The 20487-nt window shown below is 34.6% G+C and overlaps 1 protein-coding gene across 2 annotated transcripts in view; it reads right to left on the bottom strand.

Annotated features, from left to right (window-relative positions):
• Positions 1-3930: 3930 nt before the first annotated feature.
• Positions 3931-20487, bottom strand: part of LOC113519368 (GAS2-like protein pickled eggs) — a 195721-nt gene continuing 179164 nt past the window's right edge. For both annotated transcript variants that reach the window (XM_052895736.1, XM_052895735.1), the window contains exons 3-5: positions 17911-18471; positions 14026-14683; positions 3931-7390 (exon numbers count right to left, since the gene is read on the bottom strand). In XM_052895736.1, the coding sequence (XP_052751696.1) occupies positions 6486-7390; positions 14026-14683; positions 17911-18471 (2124 nt within the window). In that variant the 3' untranslated portion in view covers positions 3931-6485. The remainder of the gene's footprint in view (positions 7391-14025; positions 14684-17910; positions 18472-20487) is intronic.

The raw sequence follows: 20487 nt of genomic DNA, 5'->3' as shown, positions 1-20487 counted from the left end.
TATTCTTTTTATTTTTAATCACTATGATAATCTCCCTCATTACTCGGAAATGAGAGCTGTAAATGATTTATTTTATTAATTAGTTTTAATTACATACTATATATTTTGCACTTTATGATCTGATACTGCTAAGTAATTTGTATTAAAAAAATTCATAATTTTTAAGCGTTTCTTAACCTTTCTCCTTGGCTGAAATGAATCCTGAATGAGTAGCAAAATAGTGAAAAAATAACAATTGAAAAATGCTTAAATCTATAAAATATTTTCATAATATCTTATAAAAATAAAGATTTCATTTTTTCTCCATTCGTGTTTCTGCTGTTAAACAGTTGTATTTGCGTGGCTGTGTTTCGTTTTAAAAGATAAAATATATAATATTACAACAATACAATTACAAAGTACGGGGACGTAACACCTAAGCTTTCAGAGATGGCATATCATGAGAAGCTACCATGGTTATTAGATGACACCATCGTGCTGTTCAAGTCAATTGATATAATAGGGTTTACACTTACCATTGGGGTGAGAAACCATTATTTGTAATGAGGATTTGTTTTTTACTATTATTGTATCCTATAAGGTCGACGTCTAAGCGGTTCCCCCTGAAAACCGTCATCGTTTATACTTGATGATATCATGATGCCCAATTGACCTGCTTTCGTCTTCACCTTCGATGCGCAGGCGTCGCAAACAAGATTACCATTCCATTATTATTTATTAAAAAAGACATCATCAAGCGCATTTTCAATAAATTATAACCATACGTGATTTTTTTAACCAATTCTGAATATTTACAATGAATGTCTCATTATATAGACGTTCCTAGAATAAATTGTTATAAGCATATATCTAATAAAATGCAGTATTTCTTTGTGTACACAATTTAATGACAATAATGTGCATATAATTTGAAAATAATTTTGCATCATTCAAAATTCTCATTTAAAATGATTTTGTTTTACTAAAATATAATGATTTATTTTACAATAGTAAATTATTTCCTTTCGATTTATCTATTTTGAATAAATAGTTAAGCTCCGCCATCTATGGCTGAATAGCAGAAACATTTTATCAGTGTCTACAGTGCCATCTCTTAACTATACGTGTGATACTCTATTAACTGGGGCGTCACCAGTACCGTGATTTCGCTTTGGTTGATTCACAACTGGTTTTGAGGATTGTCTTTCATTTAATTCTACATCTGGTGTTTCCCCGTGGTGGAGACGACGAGCATTATTCATACAGGCAGCCTTACAGAAAATTTCATTTATTATTACCACTGAAACAACATTTTAGTACAGTACTGTGCTATTAGATGGCGCTTAACATAAAATTTCTTTGTACTATTTTCGAAGCTACTAGGAAAATAATGAAAAATTAACAAGTATAAAATATAAAATTGTAATATTAACATATTCCGACTAGAATCAAATACAAAGCCAATCCCAGCAAAATGGCATCCAACTCCATCATTTATTCAAATCTGAAACAAATTTACACATATAACAAATTCTTTTTTACAAAAGTTGTCAAGAAATTAAATGAAAAATGGTCGTAATTGTCAGCATTTGATGGAACTTTGTATACATATTGATACTAAATTGATTGATAGAGGAGTTTTTCACCCTTTTTTAAAGTTCGCTGCTAATATCCTACCAATGATAAAAATTTCAAAAAAAAAAATGAATAAAATGTTCTTTGTAGCATTTCTTTTTTGTCTCCTCAGGATATAGTATGTTTTTCAAAGGAGATATATCGTTTATGTATGAGTGGGCTACAGCCACACATTCAGTGCTGAGGCGTTTCTAGCTCATTGTGACAAAATCTGCAAACACTTTTTGGGCATAAGCTTAGATGAGTTTGCTTGTTTAGTTCATAGTATCCAGTGAGAGCTCTTGTTAATAGGGGGAAAAGAATTGTTAGTAATGGAGACTGAGAATCCCATTGCTAGCAATATACCCAACTAGGTCGAACTCCTCGCGGTTCTCCCTGGAAACTATCATAGTTAATTCCTGATGAATTCATCATGATGGGCTAACTGGCCTGTTTTCATTCTCATCTATCACCCTTCACTGGTGCTCCGCCAGCGTATCCCGTTAGCGCAGGCGGGGTTACCATACCATTTTCACCCATAAAAAAAAAGCCCTTATTTTTACTTAAACGTGTTAATTACTCTAAGGATTTTCTGAAAACCCTTTAGATAGATAGATATATAATTTATTTGCATCACTTACAGCACACAAGTCACATTAGCTACTGGTACGTACTTAAAGAAATGAAACAAAACATATACAAAGAAAAAGAAAGTACATAAAATAGGTTACACAATTTTCACCAGAGGGAGACTTTTTACAAAAATCGATTGCTTGGGTACCTCTGTCCCATTCGTGTTTCTACCGTGAAGCAGCTGTGTTTGCATGGCTGTGTTTCGGTTTGAAGGGTGGGATATGGCGTGAATTTACAGGGTACAGAGGAATAACATCTGAGTCCTCAGGAAGTGCAACGCATGGGGGGTATCATGGGCGAAACAGTATACTCTGTTATGTACATGGTACCGCTCATGTCTATAGGCGACGGTTACCACTTTCCATCAGGTGGACCGTCAGCTTGTTTGCCATTCTAAGTTGTATAAAAAAAAAATCTCGTGAGTGCCACAGACTGGTCACAAATCAGCTTATTGCTTTGCCCTCAAAAGAGCAAAACACTGATATTCTGTTGTGGCCAAAAGCCAAATCCAAGACTTTACCTTAACCTAACACCTCCTGGTGGCTCTCATTAAACCCCTGACGGAGAGTAAACAGTATCAGTATCAGAAGAAAGAATGCTGTCTTCCAAAAATACGGAATCACATATATCATTATATTTATATGTTACATCATGTATACTAGTGGCATTACGATGTTTGTTTCACCCAATATAACTATAGAACCTAAGAACGAAAGGAATCCCGAATTTTTTGCATAGAACTCTGCTTGACATTGTCATTTGGTAATTTTTTTTCTTTATCAATATCTTCTAGGAATATATTAGATACTCTTTGAGCAGTTGCTTTTTTAAACGGATTGTGTAGAACACATTTTATGGGCATCTCTTTCTCGTATCGAGCTGCCCAATTATGGAACAAACTCCCTTCCCACACACAAGAGAGTCCTTCAATTACCTCTTTCAAGAAAAGGTTGAAGTTACATTTCCTTTCGTTTGAGTCACAATCTTAATTTTTCATTTTTATAATTGAACTGTCAAACCTTAAAATCATGGGGGGAAAGGGATTGTTAGTAATGGAGTTTGACAGCCCCATTGCTAGCAATATGCCTTATTAGGTCGACCTCTACGTGGTTCCCTCTGGAAACCATCGTGAACAATTCTTGTTGAATTCGTCACGATGGGCTAACTGACCTGCTTCATCCTCACCTATCATCCTTCACTGGTGCCCCGCCGGTGTATACCGATAGCGCGGGTGGGGCTATCATTCCATTATCATCCATTAAAAAAAATTAAAAAAATCCCGCCTGCCATTATTGGCAAAAGTTCCCAATAGGGGAAAACCTATATTTAGCAGTAAATAGGTAAAGACAGACATGATGATGATAAAGATTACATACATACATATTTATTTATATTATATATTTTATATATATTTATATTAGTCTTATTATATGTGATATGGGATATGGCGTGAATTTACAGGGTACAGAGGAATAACATCTGAGTCCTCAGGAATGGCAACGCATGGGGGGTATCATGGGCGAAACAGTATACTCTGTTATGTCCATGTCACTGCTCATGTCTATAGGCGATAGCTACCACTTTCCATCACGTGGACCGTCAGCTTATTTGCCATTCTAAGTTGAATAAAAAAAATGTATATAATGTATTTATATGTTAAATATTACGATGATGATGGTGATGATGATGAAACAAAAATAATCATCAATGTCTTAAGATTTATTCAGTGAATTATAACAATTTCTATGGCATAGACACTGGTAACGTTATGTCGAAGGAATAAACTAAATTACATCTTAGCCTCTAACATAGGCCTGTTCTCAACTGTCATATATTTCGGGCAAAATTGTTTATTTTTTTATAAAACTAAACAATACAAACAAAAAATGGATGTATCAATAAAATAATCAACTAAAATAATTAAATAGATATTTTGATATCATTTAAAACTGTAATTACTTACATTGATTAAAACATATGGCGGTTAAGCACAGACCTTATTGATATTAAAACAATATTAGTTTTTTAAACAAATATGAACAAATTAGTTTTTTAAACAACTTCTAAATGTCCTGCTTACAGAATTCTCTATCATTTTACTCACTGCAAGCCTAATTAATTTATTAATAATTTATTAAAACGGGAAGTCAGAAACGTTTTTCATGTTGTATTAAAACTTCTTGTATCAAGACTTGAAGCTATCCTCTTTCTCATATATTATAATTATTACAATAACTATTTGAATCAATCAAAATAGTCAATCGGTCAAAAATGTTTTTGATTGCAGTAAACAATAGCCAGAAATACATTTTACCAGTGAAATAAACACAAACAAAATTTAGTATTGGCTGTTTATTCCAATCAAAAAGTAGATTTGATTGACGATTAACATCAAAATTAATCAATCATTTTCAATTTTATTACAAATTAACAAAGTACTGAGAAGAAACAATGTTTAAAAAATTGCTCATATTTGTTTAAGAAATTGATTCCAATAATTTGCTATTGTTTTTATTAAATTACAAATAAAATATATGTCATTTGACAGCAAGATTATTATTAAAATAGACGATAACAAATTAAACAGGTAGAGCATTACAATTTTTTTTTGTTTTAACTATTTTGCAAATTGCAAAAGATAACTGTTTAATATTTTTGCAAAATTTAAAATTACAACGCGCGATTATATCTATGTTAGACAGAAATTATAGCAAATTTTGCAATTATATAATATAATTATAATAAACACTGATAATTCAATGCAATAATGCATGCCAAACCAAAGTTTTTTTTTTTTTAATAATATAATTTTACAATGCAACTTTGATAACTTCAATCATTAATTTAACTTAATCATTAAATTATGTATTAAAATGAATGAAGTAACCTAATTTTATATGTATGAATTACTTTCTACAACTACCTATATAGGTAGGTATGTCTTTATGTTGTCGGACGGTTACGACGTGATTTATTTATAATGTAATTTAAAATTGCAATTTTCCAACTTTTAAAATGTTAGTGCAAAAATATTTTGTTTTGTTTTTTTTTTTCTTAACTCATAGCGGTATACTAAAATGAGGTATGATATTGGATGAGTCGTTCCTCCCTACAATAATTGTAGAATGCCACATGTGTCTAATCTGTCAACACTAACTTTGTTGAATATTTGCAAAAATGCAAACATGTAATTTAAATTTTAACACTACAAAAATATTATAAGCTCCTATCCTTTCACAACCTACATTCTGAAGAAAAAAAAAAAGGAAAACACGAGATTTGAGATTACTGTGTGATATAGAAAATTAAAATTGCCAATGTCCCGGCTTTATAAAATGGAATGATACATTTTTAATATTAAATGCAAATGTCCGGATACTTACTCATCTATTTATTTATTTATTTTGTTAAAAGTAAATTACGCCGGGTTATTATTGTACCTTAAAATTATAATAAACTTAAATTAACTAATTTCTATTCATCTTCGACGAAATACATATTGTACTTGTGGTCGTTATATCAAAATTAAAATGTATATATATATATATATATATTTACTTAGGTTGTATAAAACCTAAGCACAATAAATGTTCGTCAATTTGTGATACTAACTTAAATTAAAATTAAAACATAATTTCATCAATCACTTAGCACCATCTTTTAGCCAACTTTAGAGCGAATCTAAATACAATCTTTTATCCAGAAATAAGTTTAACTTTTTTGCAATTTTTGCAATTTCATTATGCAATTGCAGAAGTGTAAGAAATTTAAATTTCATTTTACTTTAATTTTTTATTTATGGATAAAAATTTGCAGTTTGTTAGTACATATTATCTAATCAATAGAATAATTAGTACTACACTAGGTTAGACAGATAAAAATTGAAATTTGTCAATTTATAATAAACTTTAAAGATTAAATAACGATAGAGTTTATTATTAATTGATCAATGATAAAATACGAAGTCCACTACACCTACTTTCGCAAGATATTATAGAATAAATGATAAATACATTCTCGAAATAGGAGAATCACTCGAATTATTCCGATCTAACCATAGAAAAATGTAAATTCCATTAAAAAACATTACCATAATATGAACGCCCGCTATCTTTTCAATTATTGCCAACATGAATCTTTACTATCACACCGAACCTATCTAAATTAAATCAGTTAAAACATCAAATTACCAGCTCGAGTTCGCCAGTTTAGTCTTTGGGTCACTTATCACTTGTCCCCTCGCTGTCGTGAGAGTTTTGTCATTGAAACTGCGATGTGGAAGTAGACCTCCTGCATCCAATGGACACCGGAGCTGGTATCCTAGAAGCACCATTCCTCGGATCTTTCCTTGGTGAAGCCAATTGCCTTGTACTGGTCGACCTTTCCAGTTTACCGTCGGACATCACCCAAGCCGATGTGAAGTCAGCATAATCAGAGTCTTTGGAACTAGTCCTGGACAGTGAGTCTTCACCTTTGGAATAAGTCCTGATGATTTCCTTCATCTTTTCTAAAACCGCTGCGTCGTCTTTCGCAGTCTCTGTTGATCTCAAAATGTGTTCCAATAATGGGCTTAATGTTTTATTACTGGGTGGTGATCTCAACGTTGCGCTGCTGGCCCTCAGAGGAGAATTCCTTTTGAATGCCTCATTTTGGGGAGCCACTTTAGTCTTTGTTTTGGGCGATTTATTTGGATTATCGAAGGTATCAGCTCCGATTGTTGGCCTAGATTTAGTTTTCGCTTGGTTGGGAGCAGTCCTGCCACTCCAAGTGTTTCTAGCGGATGGAGGCAATTTGGGGGCTAATTTAGGCGACGTTTGAACTGGATTAGCTGCATGTTTTGGGCTTGGGGTGTTCGCACGGCTTGGCGTCCTCGTTCTAACCGGAGAGTGAGGAATACGACTGGCTTGACGACCTTTGATGGTTTTTGTGGATAAATCCGTGGAGTCTCTTGATGGTCTCAGATTTTTACTCGGAGAATTGTTGCTCTCTGTCACTATCCGTTCTGGACTGCCTCTGTTCGACTTGTCGTCTATTGAGCTGGTCTTTTTGCCTCCGTAGAATGTGTCGGAGAAATCAGTCTTCCTAAGGCCAGTGGTTAAACTCACGTAAACGTCGACTCGCTCGTTCTTGTCTATAGGACAGCCGTCGTCTTGGTCGAGACGCTCTGGAATTAGAAAGAAACATATTTGAGTTGCATATTTTGACATATGAAAAACCCATGTAATGATAGTCATTCACGCCTATCTCCGAATACATTCAACCAATTTCAATAAAACTTTATGAATGTGCTACAGCTTGAAAGATAGAATAATTATCATTGCGATAAGAAATAATTTCGTTTCACATAAAAACGACTTTATTGATGATAAAACCAGATATTTTGATTTAAAAAAACTGAGTACTGAACTTGTTCTGATAAAATTTCTACGAGATCAACCTGTAAATATATACTTTCAGATAAAAAACGAATTTTCCAAATCTATTTAAAACTGACGCAGTTATGAGGGAACAAACATAAAAATTACAATCGAATTGAGAGCCTGTTTTATTTTGAAGTCTTTGAAAATAGACGCGGTAGATGGCGATGGAGGCAAAACAAATAACGAGTCAACTAGCCTATCTATAAAAGGAGATCTCTCATAAACAAGCAAAAACTTGTATAGCCATAAAACAAGTTTTATTATAATAAAACTTATATAAAATGCTTCGACAAACATTAATAATTGCTGTTGATAATCTTTCACTTCCATATTCCTTGTCTATTCCAAGGTCCATTATAAAATAAATCACAATGAAGTAATGTTCCAATGGTTTGGACGATGCCCATTTAAGGATTGGATATAATAACTAAATTATTTTAAATATCCAATTTCACATGGTTAGCCATTCCTGGTATGCCGTGTCGTAATGGAATTTTACCATAAATGTCTGTTATGGCCTGTTATGTTATCTAAAACTTGTTGACTGTTACAAGAAAATCTATTTTTAGTTGAAAACCTTTTAAATAATCAGCCAATCAAAATTTTTTATTTTATTTACCTATTTGTATTTGAATGTCATAGTAGGTACAATAAAATTCATACAGTACATAAAAAATAAATTAAATTAAGCACAAAAACAAAAATTACAGTCAATTTAGAGTAATTTCTTAACACAAACAACATATATATTTATAATAATAACTATGTAGCTATGGATACCCAAATAATTATAAGTATTTTATTACTCTTTTGATATTTTTTGGAATATTTATTAATTTTATTCACTAAGATTCTTACTAAACAATATTTTTGGTGTCATACTTCAAATTATAGTTACTATTATTATTACTATTGTACAAAAAATATTTTCTTATTTACCAGTTTATTACCCTAAAATTACAAGATTTGTTTAAAAATTTTTAATAAGTACAGTATAGTACAAAAGGCGGTGTTATTGCTAAGCAATCTCTTCCAGACAACCTTTGGTTAGAAAGAATTAAAGAATAAATAAGTAGGTAACGAGATAAAAAAAAAAAAATTCCAAATCGGTTTACAACTGACTGAGTTATAATATGAATTATAACAAACAACAAATGCTAACAAACATAAAAAATAATACAATCGAATAGAGAACATCTGTAGTATAGTATATAATCTATAAATATGTATGTATATTTATATATGTATGTATGTTTTATGATATATATCTGTATATTTAAGTAATATTTGTTTAATGTATTCATGCATGTATATATATATATATATATATATATATATATATATATATATATATATATATATATATATATATATATACATATATATATAATCATAATGTGCAGTAGTTCTCCATTGTATGTGTTGTAATTTTTTGCTGCATAATAAAATTTCTGTTTTGCCAAAGGTTGACTGCGAGAGAATGCTATATAGTATTAAGTCCACCTTTTGTACCACACATTTTTTTGTAATGGAGTCAATAAAAATAAATAAATAAATAAATCCTCCTTCTTCTTCTTCAGAAATACTGAAGTACTACCAAAGTTATGTTTCTTGTGAAATCCACGTTAAAATTAGTCCATAACAACAAATTACCGAGACCTTGCGGGAGCGACAATGGCGAAACCCGCCAGTAGGTATAGTTAGAAGCTATCGTTAGATGCAGGCCGCATTCTTGAGAGACGTAAATGGTCACCAGCGGACGAAGTGTACCACCCACGCCTCATATGGCCATCATTATAAAGCTGATCTGATTGACAGACCGAAAGGGTGACTTGGCAAGGTTGCCTAACGCAATCCAACTCGTTAATAGCAATTGATTCTTTTAATATCTATGGCTAATTTTAATATATTATTTTTAAAACTTATGTTCATTATTTAACTTAATAATTATATGTCTGTGTGTAAGTATGCGTGCGTGCGGGCGTGTACGTGCGTGCGTGCGTGCGTGCGTGTGCGTGTGTGCGCGTGTGTGTGGGTGTGTGCGTGTGTGTGCGTGTGTGTGCGTGTGTGTGTGCGCGCGTGTGTGTGTGTGTGTGTATGTGTGCGTGCGCGTGTGCTTGCGTGTGTGTACGTGTGTATGTGTGTGTAATAAAGAACATTTTCTGAACTTACTGTGTTTGTCACTTCCGACATTTGTTTCGACTTCATCCGGAAGTCTTCTTTGGGATGAGTTTAAAATGAGTGTTCATACAGTCTCCATAACACGAACACATATTAAGAATAAAATTCTTTGCTATTTAGTCCTCTCTATCTACCCTGCAACGGACTGGTCGTGAAGATAAATAGTGAACTATCCGTATTATGCCTTGGTGAATATCAAACTTAACAATTTATAAATTCCCAAGAACAAACAATGTGTACACGTCAAGAGAGATTTAAAATTTATAAGGACATAAATTTATAGGAATACAGTATTATTCAATTCCATGCACTGGTTACGAAGAAACGCTAACATAAAATTTAAAATTACAAGTAAAATCCAAGAACAAGATGCGAGTTGGCGCCAGAATTTGTAACGCAGCGTGAATTGTAATCAAGGACCTGTTTGTTTACCGCGCACTGAGGAATATGGGATCGAATTTGGATCCATAAGAAGCAAGTGAAAGCAACGTACAAATAGCTAAAAACAATTAGCCAATTTTCAACCGATTTCAAAAAAAGGACGTGCTCAATTTAACTTAAAACTTAAACTTTAAAACTTTAAACTTAAAAATAACTTTCATCCTTTTATTTGATTGTTTGAGTTTTCGTATATCAACGGATATAATGTATGGTAAAAAAAAACCCGCTCATATGTTAAACATAGGACAGAAAATATTTGCATATCTAAATGTATCCCAGACAAATGGTCTCGCCTAACCAGTTTTGGCATATTATTTTTAGAATACAATGAAATATTGAAGACGTGATGTTAGGTCATAACATAACCAAATAGTGTACTTAGTGTCGATGTTGGATATTATTGGAAATTTAGTTTGAAACTAGTTTTCTTATGTGATTTTTTTATACAACTTAGAATGGCAAACAAGCTGACGGCCCACCTGATGGAAAGCGGTAACCGTCGCCTATAGACATGAGCAGTACCATGGACATAACAGAGTATACTGTTTCGCCCATGATACCCCCCATGCGTTGCCATTCCTGAGGATCAGGACCATACGGCTAGTCTAATGCGTCTAATGACTATACAGTCATCTATTTATGCTTTGTTGCCATTCCTGAGGACTCAGGTGTTATTCCTCTGTACCCTGTAAATTCACTGCCATATTCTACCCTTCAAACCGAAACACAGCCATGCAAACACAATTGCTTCATGATAGAAACACGAATTGGACATCGGTGTCCAAGCAAACGACTTTTATACAAAGTCTCCCACTGGTAAATTTAAATTTACTTGTATTTAATTTAGTTTATTTTTAATAGTGATTTTAAATATATAATCGCGTGAATCAGTACTCGTATACAATATTTTATGTTCTAAGCTAGATATAACCGGTGCATGTAACAAATTTCATTCGAATCCGTTCAGCCGTAAGCGTGATAAATTAACATATTTTAATGCTACTTTCCACTCAAGGATTATTAGAAAAGAACTCTTACAGAGTCAAGCTCACCTGTCAGTTAGCCCACCATGATGAATTCGACAAGAATTAAACACGATGGTTTTCAGGGGGAACCGCGTGGAGGTCGACCTGATAGGGTATATTGCTATCAATGGGGCTATTAGACCACATTATTAACCAATCCCTTTCCCCCCGCGTGGCAGTAGTTGCAAAACCCCCCAAAGGGGAGGTGTCACTATTCAGCTGTGGACAACTTTAAATTTTTTTATATCTTTAACGCAAGGGGGAAAAGGGATTGTTAGTAATGGAGATTAGCAATCGGATTGCTAGCAATATACTCTATAAGGTATACCTCCACGCGGTTCCCCTGGAAACTATTGTGTTTGATTTATCGTTAGTCACTATACGCCAACTGACCAGCTTCATCATCATCTACCACCCCTCACTGGTGCCCCGACAGTCTATACTGATGGCGCAGACGGGGTTACCATTCCATTATCATTATTAACAAAAAAATTTTATCGCACCGCCTACCTATGTCGCTGTTTACCCAACGGTTAACTGGTGGGGGGAAAGGGATTGTTAGTAATGGAGATTGAAAATCCTATTGCTAGCAATATACCTAACCAGGTGGACCACATCGCGGTTCTCCCTGGAAACTATCATGGTTAACTCATCATGATGGGCTAACTGGCCTGTTTTCATCCTCATCGATCACCCTTCACTGGTGCTCCGCCAGGGTATCATGTTAGCGCTGGCGGGGTTACTATTCCATTTTCCACCAATAAAAAAACGGTTAACTGGTAGAGAACACCATCCCCTGTTTTTTTTACACTGTGCATTAAAGTTTAAATAAATTAATAAACAAATAGGTTATGTATATGTTCAAATTGAACACTTTTCGTACATCGTTGAAGGAATTTACCAGAGCAATTTATGTTTCTCCAAGGAATGTTTCTCCAAGTTTAGACTACAGAGTAATGTAAACAACACATAGAATGGAATGCCAAATAAACATTGTTTCGAGTGAATCAAATATGGGTGTACATTTGAAATTGTATATTTGGATTACGTATGAATTCCACACGACAGGGAATTACATTTATAACCAAAACTGTGATGTATTAAAATTTAAAATGTTATGTGCGAAAAATATGGTTGCATATTTGAAAGATAATGTTTTAAAGAAATATATGAATGATTACCAGAGGGAGACTTTGTACAAAAGTCGTTTGCTTAAGTACCTCTGTCCCATTCTTGTTTCAACCGTGAAGCAGTTGTGTTTGTATGGCTGTGTTTCGGTTTGAAGGGTGGGATATGCCGTGAATTTACAGGCTACAGAGGAATAACACCTGAGTCCTCAGGAATGGCAACGCATGGAGGTTATCATGGACGTAACAATATACTCTGTTATGTCCATGGTACTGCTCATGTCTATAGGCGATGGTTACCACTCTCCATCAAGTGGGCCGTTAGCTTGTTTGCCACTTCAGTGGTATAAAAAAAACATAAATAGATGACTATATAGTCATTAGACGCATTAGACTAGCCGTATGGTGTAAACAATTAGTTTTTCATATCGCAAATCTATTGTGTACGGCGTAAAAGCGTAACAAACCGACCGACACACGTCCATTGATGCAGTAACAGGCAATTTAACGGGACCACACTTGACAATAGCGGACGTAGACACCGTTGCGAAATGTTTGCAAAAATACGGGCCGAGGGACGAGCGGTAGCGTGCGGAGAAGCGATTTAGTTAGCCAAGTTGATTATCTTTTTTGACATATCCACAATTTCGTCCATGTTTGTTTGTTTATTTGTACACTTTATTATACTATAAATGTATTACATAATACATTTTAATATGTATTTGTTATGCTTCGAGATAAACACTCCATTTTAATTCTAATTTAATAATTACTGGCTTGATTTATGTGTAATTAGATCGAAAAAGCTCGACTAGTTTCGGAATCGATTCGTAATACTTAGTCATGAGCGAATGTGATGTGAGCACGAGCCTAACTCAGTCAATGTCGATCTAATTATACGTATATTAAACCGGTAATTATTAAATTAAAATATAATGTATGCGGACGAAACTTTTAACAATAAAACAATTTCCACTCTCTTGAAAATAACAAACGTGGACTCCTATATGACAAATCGCTATTCGCTTATCAATTAAACAGCAACGATCACTAAACGCTCAATTGCCTACTGTAACGCAATACATGTCCCCTCTAGTATTGCTGAAACTCCTAGTTAGTAACATACTATAGTAATTTATTTGATCAGTATGCGAAACAACGGAAATAACTTTTGTAATGCTCATTCCGGATGAGTTATTAACGTTTTGTATATATTTTTGTTCTCTATTCTAAACCGTGTGGTCCCGGCATAGAATGGGTCACTATTCCTTTCACGTGAGAGTAGAGACGACTAAAGGAACTTAACAGTCGAGGGATAGACAGCAGAGTCCCGCTTAAAATATCACCAAAAGCCTAACTGCGAATGCCAATCCACCTGCCATTAGCATGGCTACTATTAGCAAATTCTCCCCTATGGGAGAGGCCTATGTTCAGCAGTGGTCAATGAACGGCTCATGTCATGATTTTTTTTTAAATTCACAATACATGCATACCAATCACCTGATCTTCAGCCACGAATTCCTGTGTTATGAGGAACTATAAACATCTGGAGGCATAACCCGAAACACCTAGACCAGAGAATATAATAGCAAAAAAAAAACTTACCGTTATATTCAGCATCATCCATAGAGTTCTGGCTGAGAATCGAATATCTATTCGTGTTCTTGATTGACGGTGATCCTTGCGTAGACCCGGCCACTACGCCTAGGCTCCTGTACCCTTCATCAGACACCTCAGAACCGTTATCAGACGCGCTCTCCGCCTGTGGCGCTGGGGACACAGGTCGCGGACTTTTATTTCTATTTCCGTGAGGTGTAGGCACTAAATGATTGGACGATACTATCTTAGGTCTCCTGTCTGGCGAAGAACTTTTTCTATCTGGACTTGTTCTGGGTCCTAACTGTTTCCTGCTTGGAGACGATGCTCTATCTACATCTCCCAAGTAAGGAAGACTGGTTGGCGCGTCACTGTACATATTTGAATTATAAATCCGTGATGTAGAGTCATTGTAAGGCTTTGTAGGGTACTGAAGCGACATGGGTTCATCGTTTTTGTCATTTTTGGTGAAAGGTAAGGAGGTGGGGCCAGGGTCTCGTTCGTATGTGACTGTTGCACCAACTAGGCTCTGTTTGGGGCGAGCTAGGCGCGCGGAGAGTGTTGATCGATGCTGGGCTTTGCAGCGGCAGGGGTCGTGTTTGTCGAGATAGTGAGCTAGTGTGTCCCAGCCTCCACCAACGCGGACCATGACATGAGAGCGAAGAATCTGAAAAAAAAACAAGATTTTTTATTTTTGTCAGTTTGATGGTAAAGAATTTGTCGTTTGAGTTGCAAAGTTTTTTTTTTATTATTTGTGCCGGATCTCGTGAATTTAATACACTGCTTCACCTTTCAATAATACAAACATTTCTAAGTTTGTATCCAAAGGTGAAATAGTGTATTAAACTGTAACAATACCAAGGTCATAATCAAATATTAATACAAAAAAAAAATTTTTAAAGGCAACATCACCTATCAATTTGTTCCCTGTCTAAGACAAGCCTCCCCCAGTGATGATCCTAAAAGACGTTCCTGGGCAATCTACATCCACTGTCTTTTTGGAACAAGTCTAAGGTCATGGCTTCATCTTGTAAAGGAAAGAATTTATTTAGAATAGAACTAAATTATGCTTACTTTATAAATTTGCTGAATTCACAATTCGAAAAGCATTTAAAACCGCTTATAGTAACTAAGCTAGATAAACAGAAATACCAGCATGGTTCTAAAAATAGCTAAGCTCACACCCATTTAGGAGTCTCGGCTTAAGGCCAAACGTACGTCGATCTAATTCCATTAAAGTCGAAGCAATCTATGATTCATCGAAACACTCGATGCCTTGTTTGGTCAAATCGATTCGCTTCATATTGTTAAGAAAACTTGGCCTTATTTGCAGGACAGGATAAATTTAATTAATATAAAATAAACATCTATTTAAAGTAATTTGCTACTAATGACCCGTATATCATTAGCCATTTTATTATGAAAATAGAGATTTAAAGGAGAATCTGAAGCCATCTCAGTGATAAGTATCTAAATTCTAGTATTCTATAAAGATTGCTAGTGATTTAAATTATGTTCTAAAACATAAGGTTATTTATACGAGTTGTATACAAAACTAATTCGTGCAAACAATTTGAGTGAAATATTAAACTTAAATTGATCTTTGTTGATGAAGTATTCAACGGAAATTGGAAGGTCAAGTAAGATTAGGTGGCTGTATCTGTCAATCAAGCCAAAGGGTCAGATATCTCAGATACTAAACTGGGCCTTGGGCGATAGAAGGTGTTGATTTCAACTCAATACATTTACCAAGGTTGGATGGTTTGTAAAAAGTCAAACATCTTTCCGAGATAAACTCAAGCCTACAAGATCCATAATCTTTCCACCTTCTAAATATGACTATATTTAGGTACTACAGTCATCTTGTACCTTTTTACATCTTGTACCTTGTTTTTTTTACAAATGCAACAAAGAATAGTTACAATTTCCTGCAACTTTGCATTTATGAACCCTTTATCTCTTATTCCCATGAGAAAACTCCAAGAAGCACCTTCACAAGAAACGTACCAGCACACTTTTGACAGAAGAGATAACTGACCCATTCTGGTAGCTAAAATGTCTCTGTATCTGAGATTACACTGTCTCTAAACAATTTATTAATCTCCAATTAACTATACATTATCAGAACATTAACATGAAGCACATTATCATTTCGTAATGAAAATAGAATGGTAACTTAGTTGGAGCTATTGGTTCACGTTAACAGGGTACCAGTGAGGAATGGTAGGTGAGGATGAAATCAGCTCATTTGGTCCATTGTGGCTTATTCATCAGACATAATATTAGTAATTCTTACTTTGTAATATTCTGTATCAATCTTTTCACAAATAAGATTCCAAAATCACAATTAAGATCCACCTATTTTCTGTAGATTAGATATTACTCAAAAATAGTGCATCTTAGGGAATACGATGCTGGGATGCAAGTAGCTTAGGATGGCAGTCTATGGGGGAGAACTATGTTCAGCAATGAACAGAAAATGGCCGAGATGATGTTGATAAATGCATCGTAACTTAAAGACCAGACAATATATATTCTGAGAATATTTAATTAATTAATTGCTCCAATAATACAGTAAACAGACAAGATAATTAATATAAACAGACAGTCATTGGAGGTGAGCAGGAAACGAAAATGTAACCGCATTACATACATTTATATGCGTTGATAAGAGAACTAGCGGGCGTTGGAACCTACGTGAAGACATTAAAGCCGCGAAGGCCACATCGTATCAATTAAGCGATACTAATTTGATTAAGAAGTATATTATAACTATTCCTAAAACAAGGAGTCAGAGTTTCAGAGTATTTGAACCATATTTATTATTATTATTTACGGGCTTTTTCAGGCAGAAAAACCTTTGACACTGCGACCTTTCCAAGATCTTTTGTTCTCGTCCTTTTTTAAAATTCGCTACTAATTCCTATTAATGATAGGAATTTTAAGATGTTTTTTATAGCGATTTTTTTGTCTCCTCTGGATATAGTGTGTTTTTCAAAGGAGATATATCGTTTATGTATGTGTGGGCTACAGCCACACATTCAGTGCTGCGGCGTTTCTTGCTCATTGTGACAAAATCTGCAAACACTTTTTGGGCATCAGCCTATCTGGGCCATATGCTTGTTTAGTTTGCAGTGTCCAGTGAAAGCCCTTGTTAATACAGACATATTATTTCAACTTAAAAGAATTAGTTTCTTAAGAGTGATTTTCTGAAAACCCCTTAATCAGGTGTTTTGAGTGATTTATATTTATTATATACGAATTGATTTATTGATTTATTATGTACAAACCATAACTTATCAGTAACTTGAACACATGTTCCTATTCCGAGACTACCCCAACTTGGTGCATAGACGTGAGGGCATGTGTTGTTCGTACCGACACGATTCTCCGAACGGTGACCAATTTATTAATGCTATTGTAAAGTGCGATTAAATTTCTTTGTTCTTAGAAATAATCTACCTAACAGCTGTCTAAATTAGAATAAAATTTAAGAATGGGTTCTACAAAGAAACTAAATTCTATTGTAATAAAACCAGATATTTAAAAACTAAACTATTGAACTAATTTTGATAAATTTTCTATGGAACCAATCTATAAATATAAAATATATAAAAAATTCTCAATCAGTTTACAACTGACAGAGTTATGAAGTAACAAACTTAAAATGTTCTACCGAATTGAGAATCACATTCTTTATGAAATCGGCTGAATAGAATGTCTTTAAGATAAACGTTATAAATTTTAATCACTTAGTCACAATTATTTGTCGTTTTTCAGTTCAGACTTTTAATGGTAAACATGTTATTGTTAATGACTTCGATTCTACGCTAAATACTCTTTATACCCAAGCAATAATTTAAAAATATGTTATCAACAAATAAACCAACTCACCCTGACAAAGATTAGTAGCTTGGTATCTCCAATCCTGTACTTTCCTTCTGATACCCTCACCATGGGGAACTGTGTGGGACAGGAGCACCTCTCCACCAGATCCCGGACCCTCTCGTCCAGACTCCTCAAGTCGTTCGTCACTAACTGAGGCTGAGGGCCAGAGGGTACCAATCCCAACGCAGAATCATCAGGGCGTAACTCTTCACCAGCCAATTCCCTCTCTATCTGCTTCTCCATCTGCACCAGTAAAGGCGCTGGCATGCCCAAGACGGAGCCTTTCCTGGCAACTTCTAGAAGACATAACACTACGTGTTTTTCGTTCTTCCTTAAGCACAGATCATCGGTTTCGAATAGAAGGCACTCCAAAATGCCCAAGGCATAACGACACCAGTCTATGAAGTTTGATAAGTTGTCTCTGGCGAAGAAGGTACCAGCTTTAGCAGCTGGAAGCATGTTGACTGGTGGTCTGGAGCGAAGGGCTTTGGCCAGGGTGATAGCGTCATCAGACTCTTCAGCGGATTCCAGGATGACCTTTGCTGATTCGCGTACTGCGTTTGCGTGCTGTAACAATGGAAATAATACCGTATTAAAACTTAAATTAGATCACAAATACGAATAACAAAGAGTGAACTATAATACCAATTTTTTAACAAGAATTAAGATTTTTAACCGACTATAAAAAAAGCAATTTTTTAATTAATTTGTATTTTATTGCTAAACATAAACTTCTCTTAACCTGTGTTGCTCAGGGTAAATGTAGCTTTCTAATGATGAAAGAATTTTTGAAATAGGCAAAGTAGTTTTTGAGTTTATTCATTACCAACATACATACATACACACAAGAATATAAATCTTTCCTCTTTATAATATTAGTGTAGATATAAATACAGGGCGGTTATACAAATACCAACTGCTGATGTAAATGTGTGTCGACACGTTGTTAGCATATTAGCATTGGTTATTAGTTGACATTTACGCGAGCTCGCCACAGGACTTATAATAAAGGACCTAATACACTTTCCAATCAGTCTCTGCAAGTAGATTTTGGGGCCTGTCTATATATATGCACAATTTAACGAACTATTGTGCATATGTTATTATGCATATAGACATCGTATTAAAAAAAACTTAGCGTAAATTTTAAAAATAAGATTTAGGTCCTAAAAAAAAAGAGTCCAATCGTGAAAAACTAATCATCACCATCATCACCATATTAGACGTTTACTGTCCACTGCTGGACATAGGCCTTCCCCAAAAAGGAAGGTTTTGCCAGTAACTACTGGGAACTCCCACGCTTGGTAGGCGGGTTGGCGACCGCAGTTAGACTTTGCTGGAGTTTTAAGATGGACGCCGGTGCCCATTCCTTCCATCCATCGTGACAATGGAATGGTAACCCCGCCTGCGCTATCGGTATACTCTAGAGGTATACACCAGTGAGATATGATTGGGGACGACGAAAAGGCAGGTCAGTTAGTCCACCGTGACGAATTCAACGATAAATTAGTCAGCACTGGACAGTTTGACAGCGGATATACCATATATGTGTGTATATACATATATACATTCTTTATTGCACTTGTAAGTTACATATAAAATAATGTAAGAATAAATGTTGTGAGCAAGGATGCACTTATCTCTGACAGAGATCTCTTCCAGTCAACCCAGTACAGTAAGAAAGCATTTCGTTAGCGGGCAGCTGAAGTGCTACAACTATTAATACATAAAAAAGAGGGAGACTTTGTACAAAAATCGATTGCTTGGGCACCTCTGTCCCATTCGTGTTTCAACCGTGAAGCAGTTGTGTTTGCATGGCTGTGTTTCGGTTTGAAGGGTGGGATATGGCGTGAATATACTGGGTACAGAGGAATAACACCTGAGTCCTCAGGAATGGCAACGCATGGGGGGTATCATGGGCGAAACAGTATACTCTGTTATGTCCATGGTACTGCTCATGTCTATAGGCGACGGTTACCACTTTCCATCAGGTGGGCCGTTAGCTTATTTGCCATTGTAAGTTGTATAAAAAAAAAACATATATACAGTTAAATATACTACCATATTTAGCATTAAAACTCCCTTTTTTTGTGACGGACGTCGTAAATGGTTAATTTTTAAATAAATTAACTGTGCTGTGTATATATAAACGGCTCTTAATATCAAACAGAACTTAATCAGTATGTTATGTTTGCATATTATTAATAATAAATATTGTATTATTAAATGCTATAATGAAAATGGCCATAATTGCAACACGCAAATTGCCATCCCAACAACGAGTAAAACGCCATAAACCACTAATCTTGTTGCGCAATTATGAGGGTTTACGGGGAATAGAGATTTCTTTTTTTTTATTATATTTAACTATAAAAATATATATATATATATATATATATATATATATATATATATATATATATATATATATATATATATATATATATATATATATATATATATATATATATATATATATTTTATACTTAGAATGGCAAACAAGCTGACGGCCCACCTGATGGAAAGTGGTAACCGTCGCCTATAGACATGAACAGTACCATGGACATAACAGAGTATACTGTT

This window comes from Galleria mellonella, unplaced genomic scaffold (genome assembly GCF_026898425.1).
Source record: "Galleria mellonella isolate WM207_F2 unplaced genomic scaffold, CSIRO_AGI_GalMel_v1 utg3070, whole genome shotgun sequence".
Classification (NCBI taxonomy): Eukaryota; Metazoa; Arthropoda; class Insecta; order Lepidoptera; family Pyralidae; genus Galleria; species Galleria mellonella.
The sequence above is the reverse complement of the archived record's forward strand: the minus strand, read 5'-3'. Positions and strand labels throughout refer to the sequence as shown.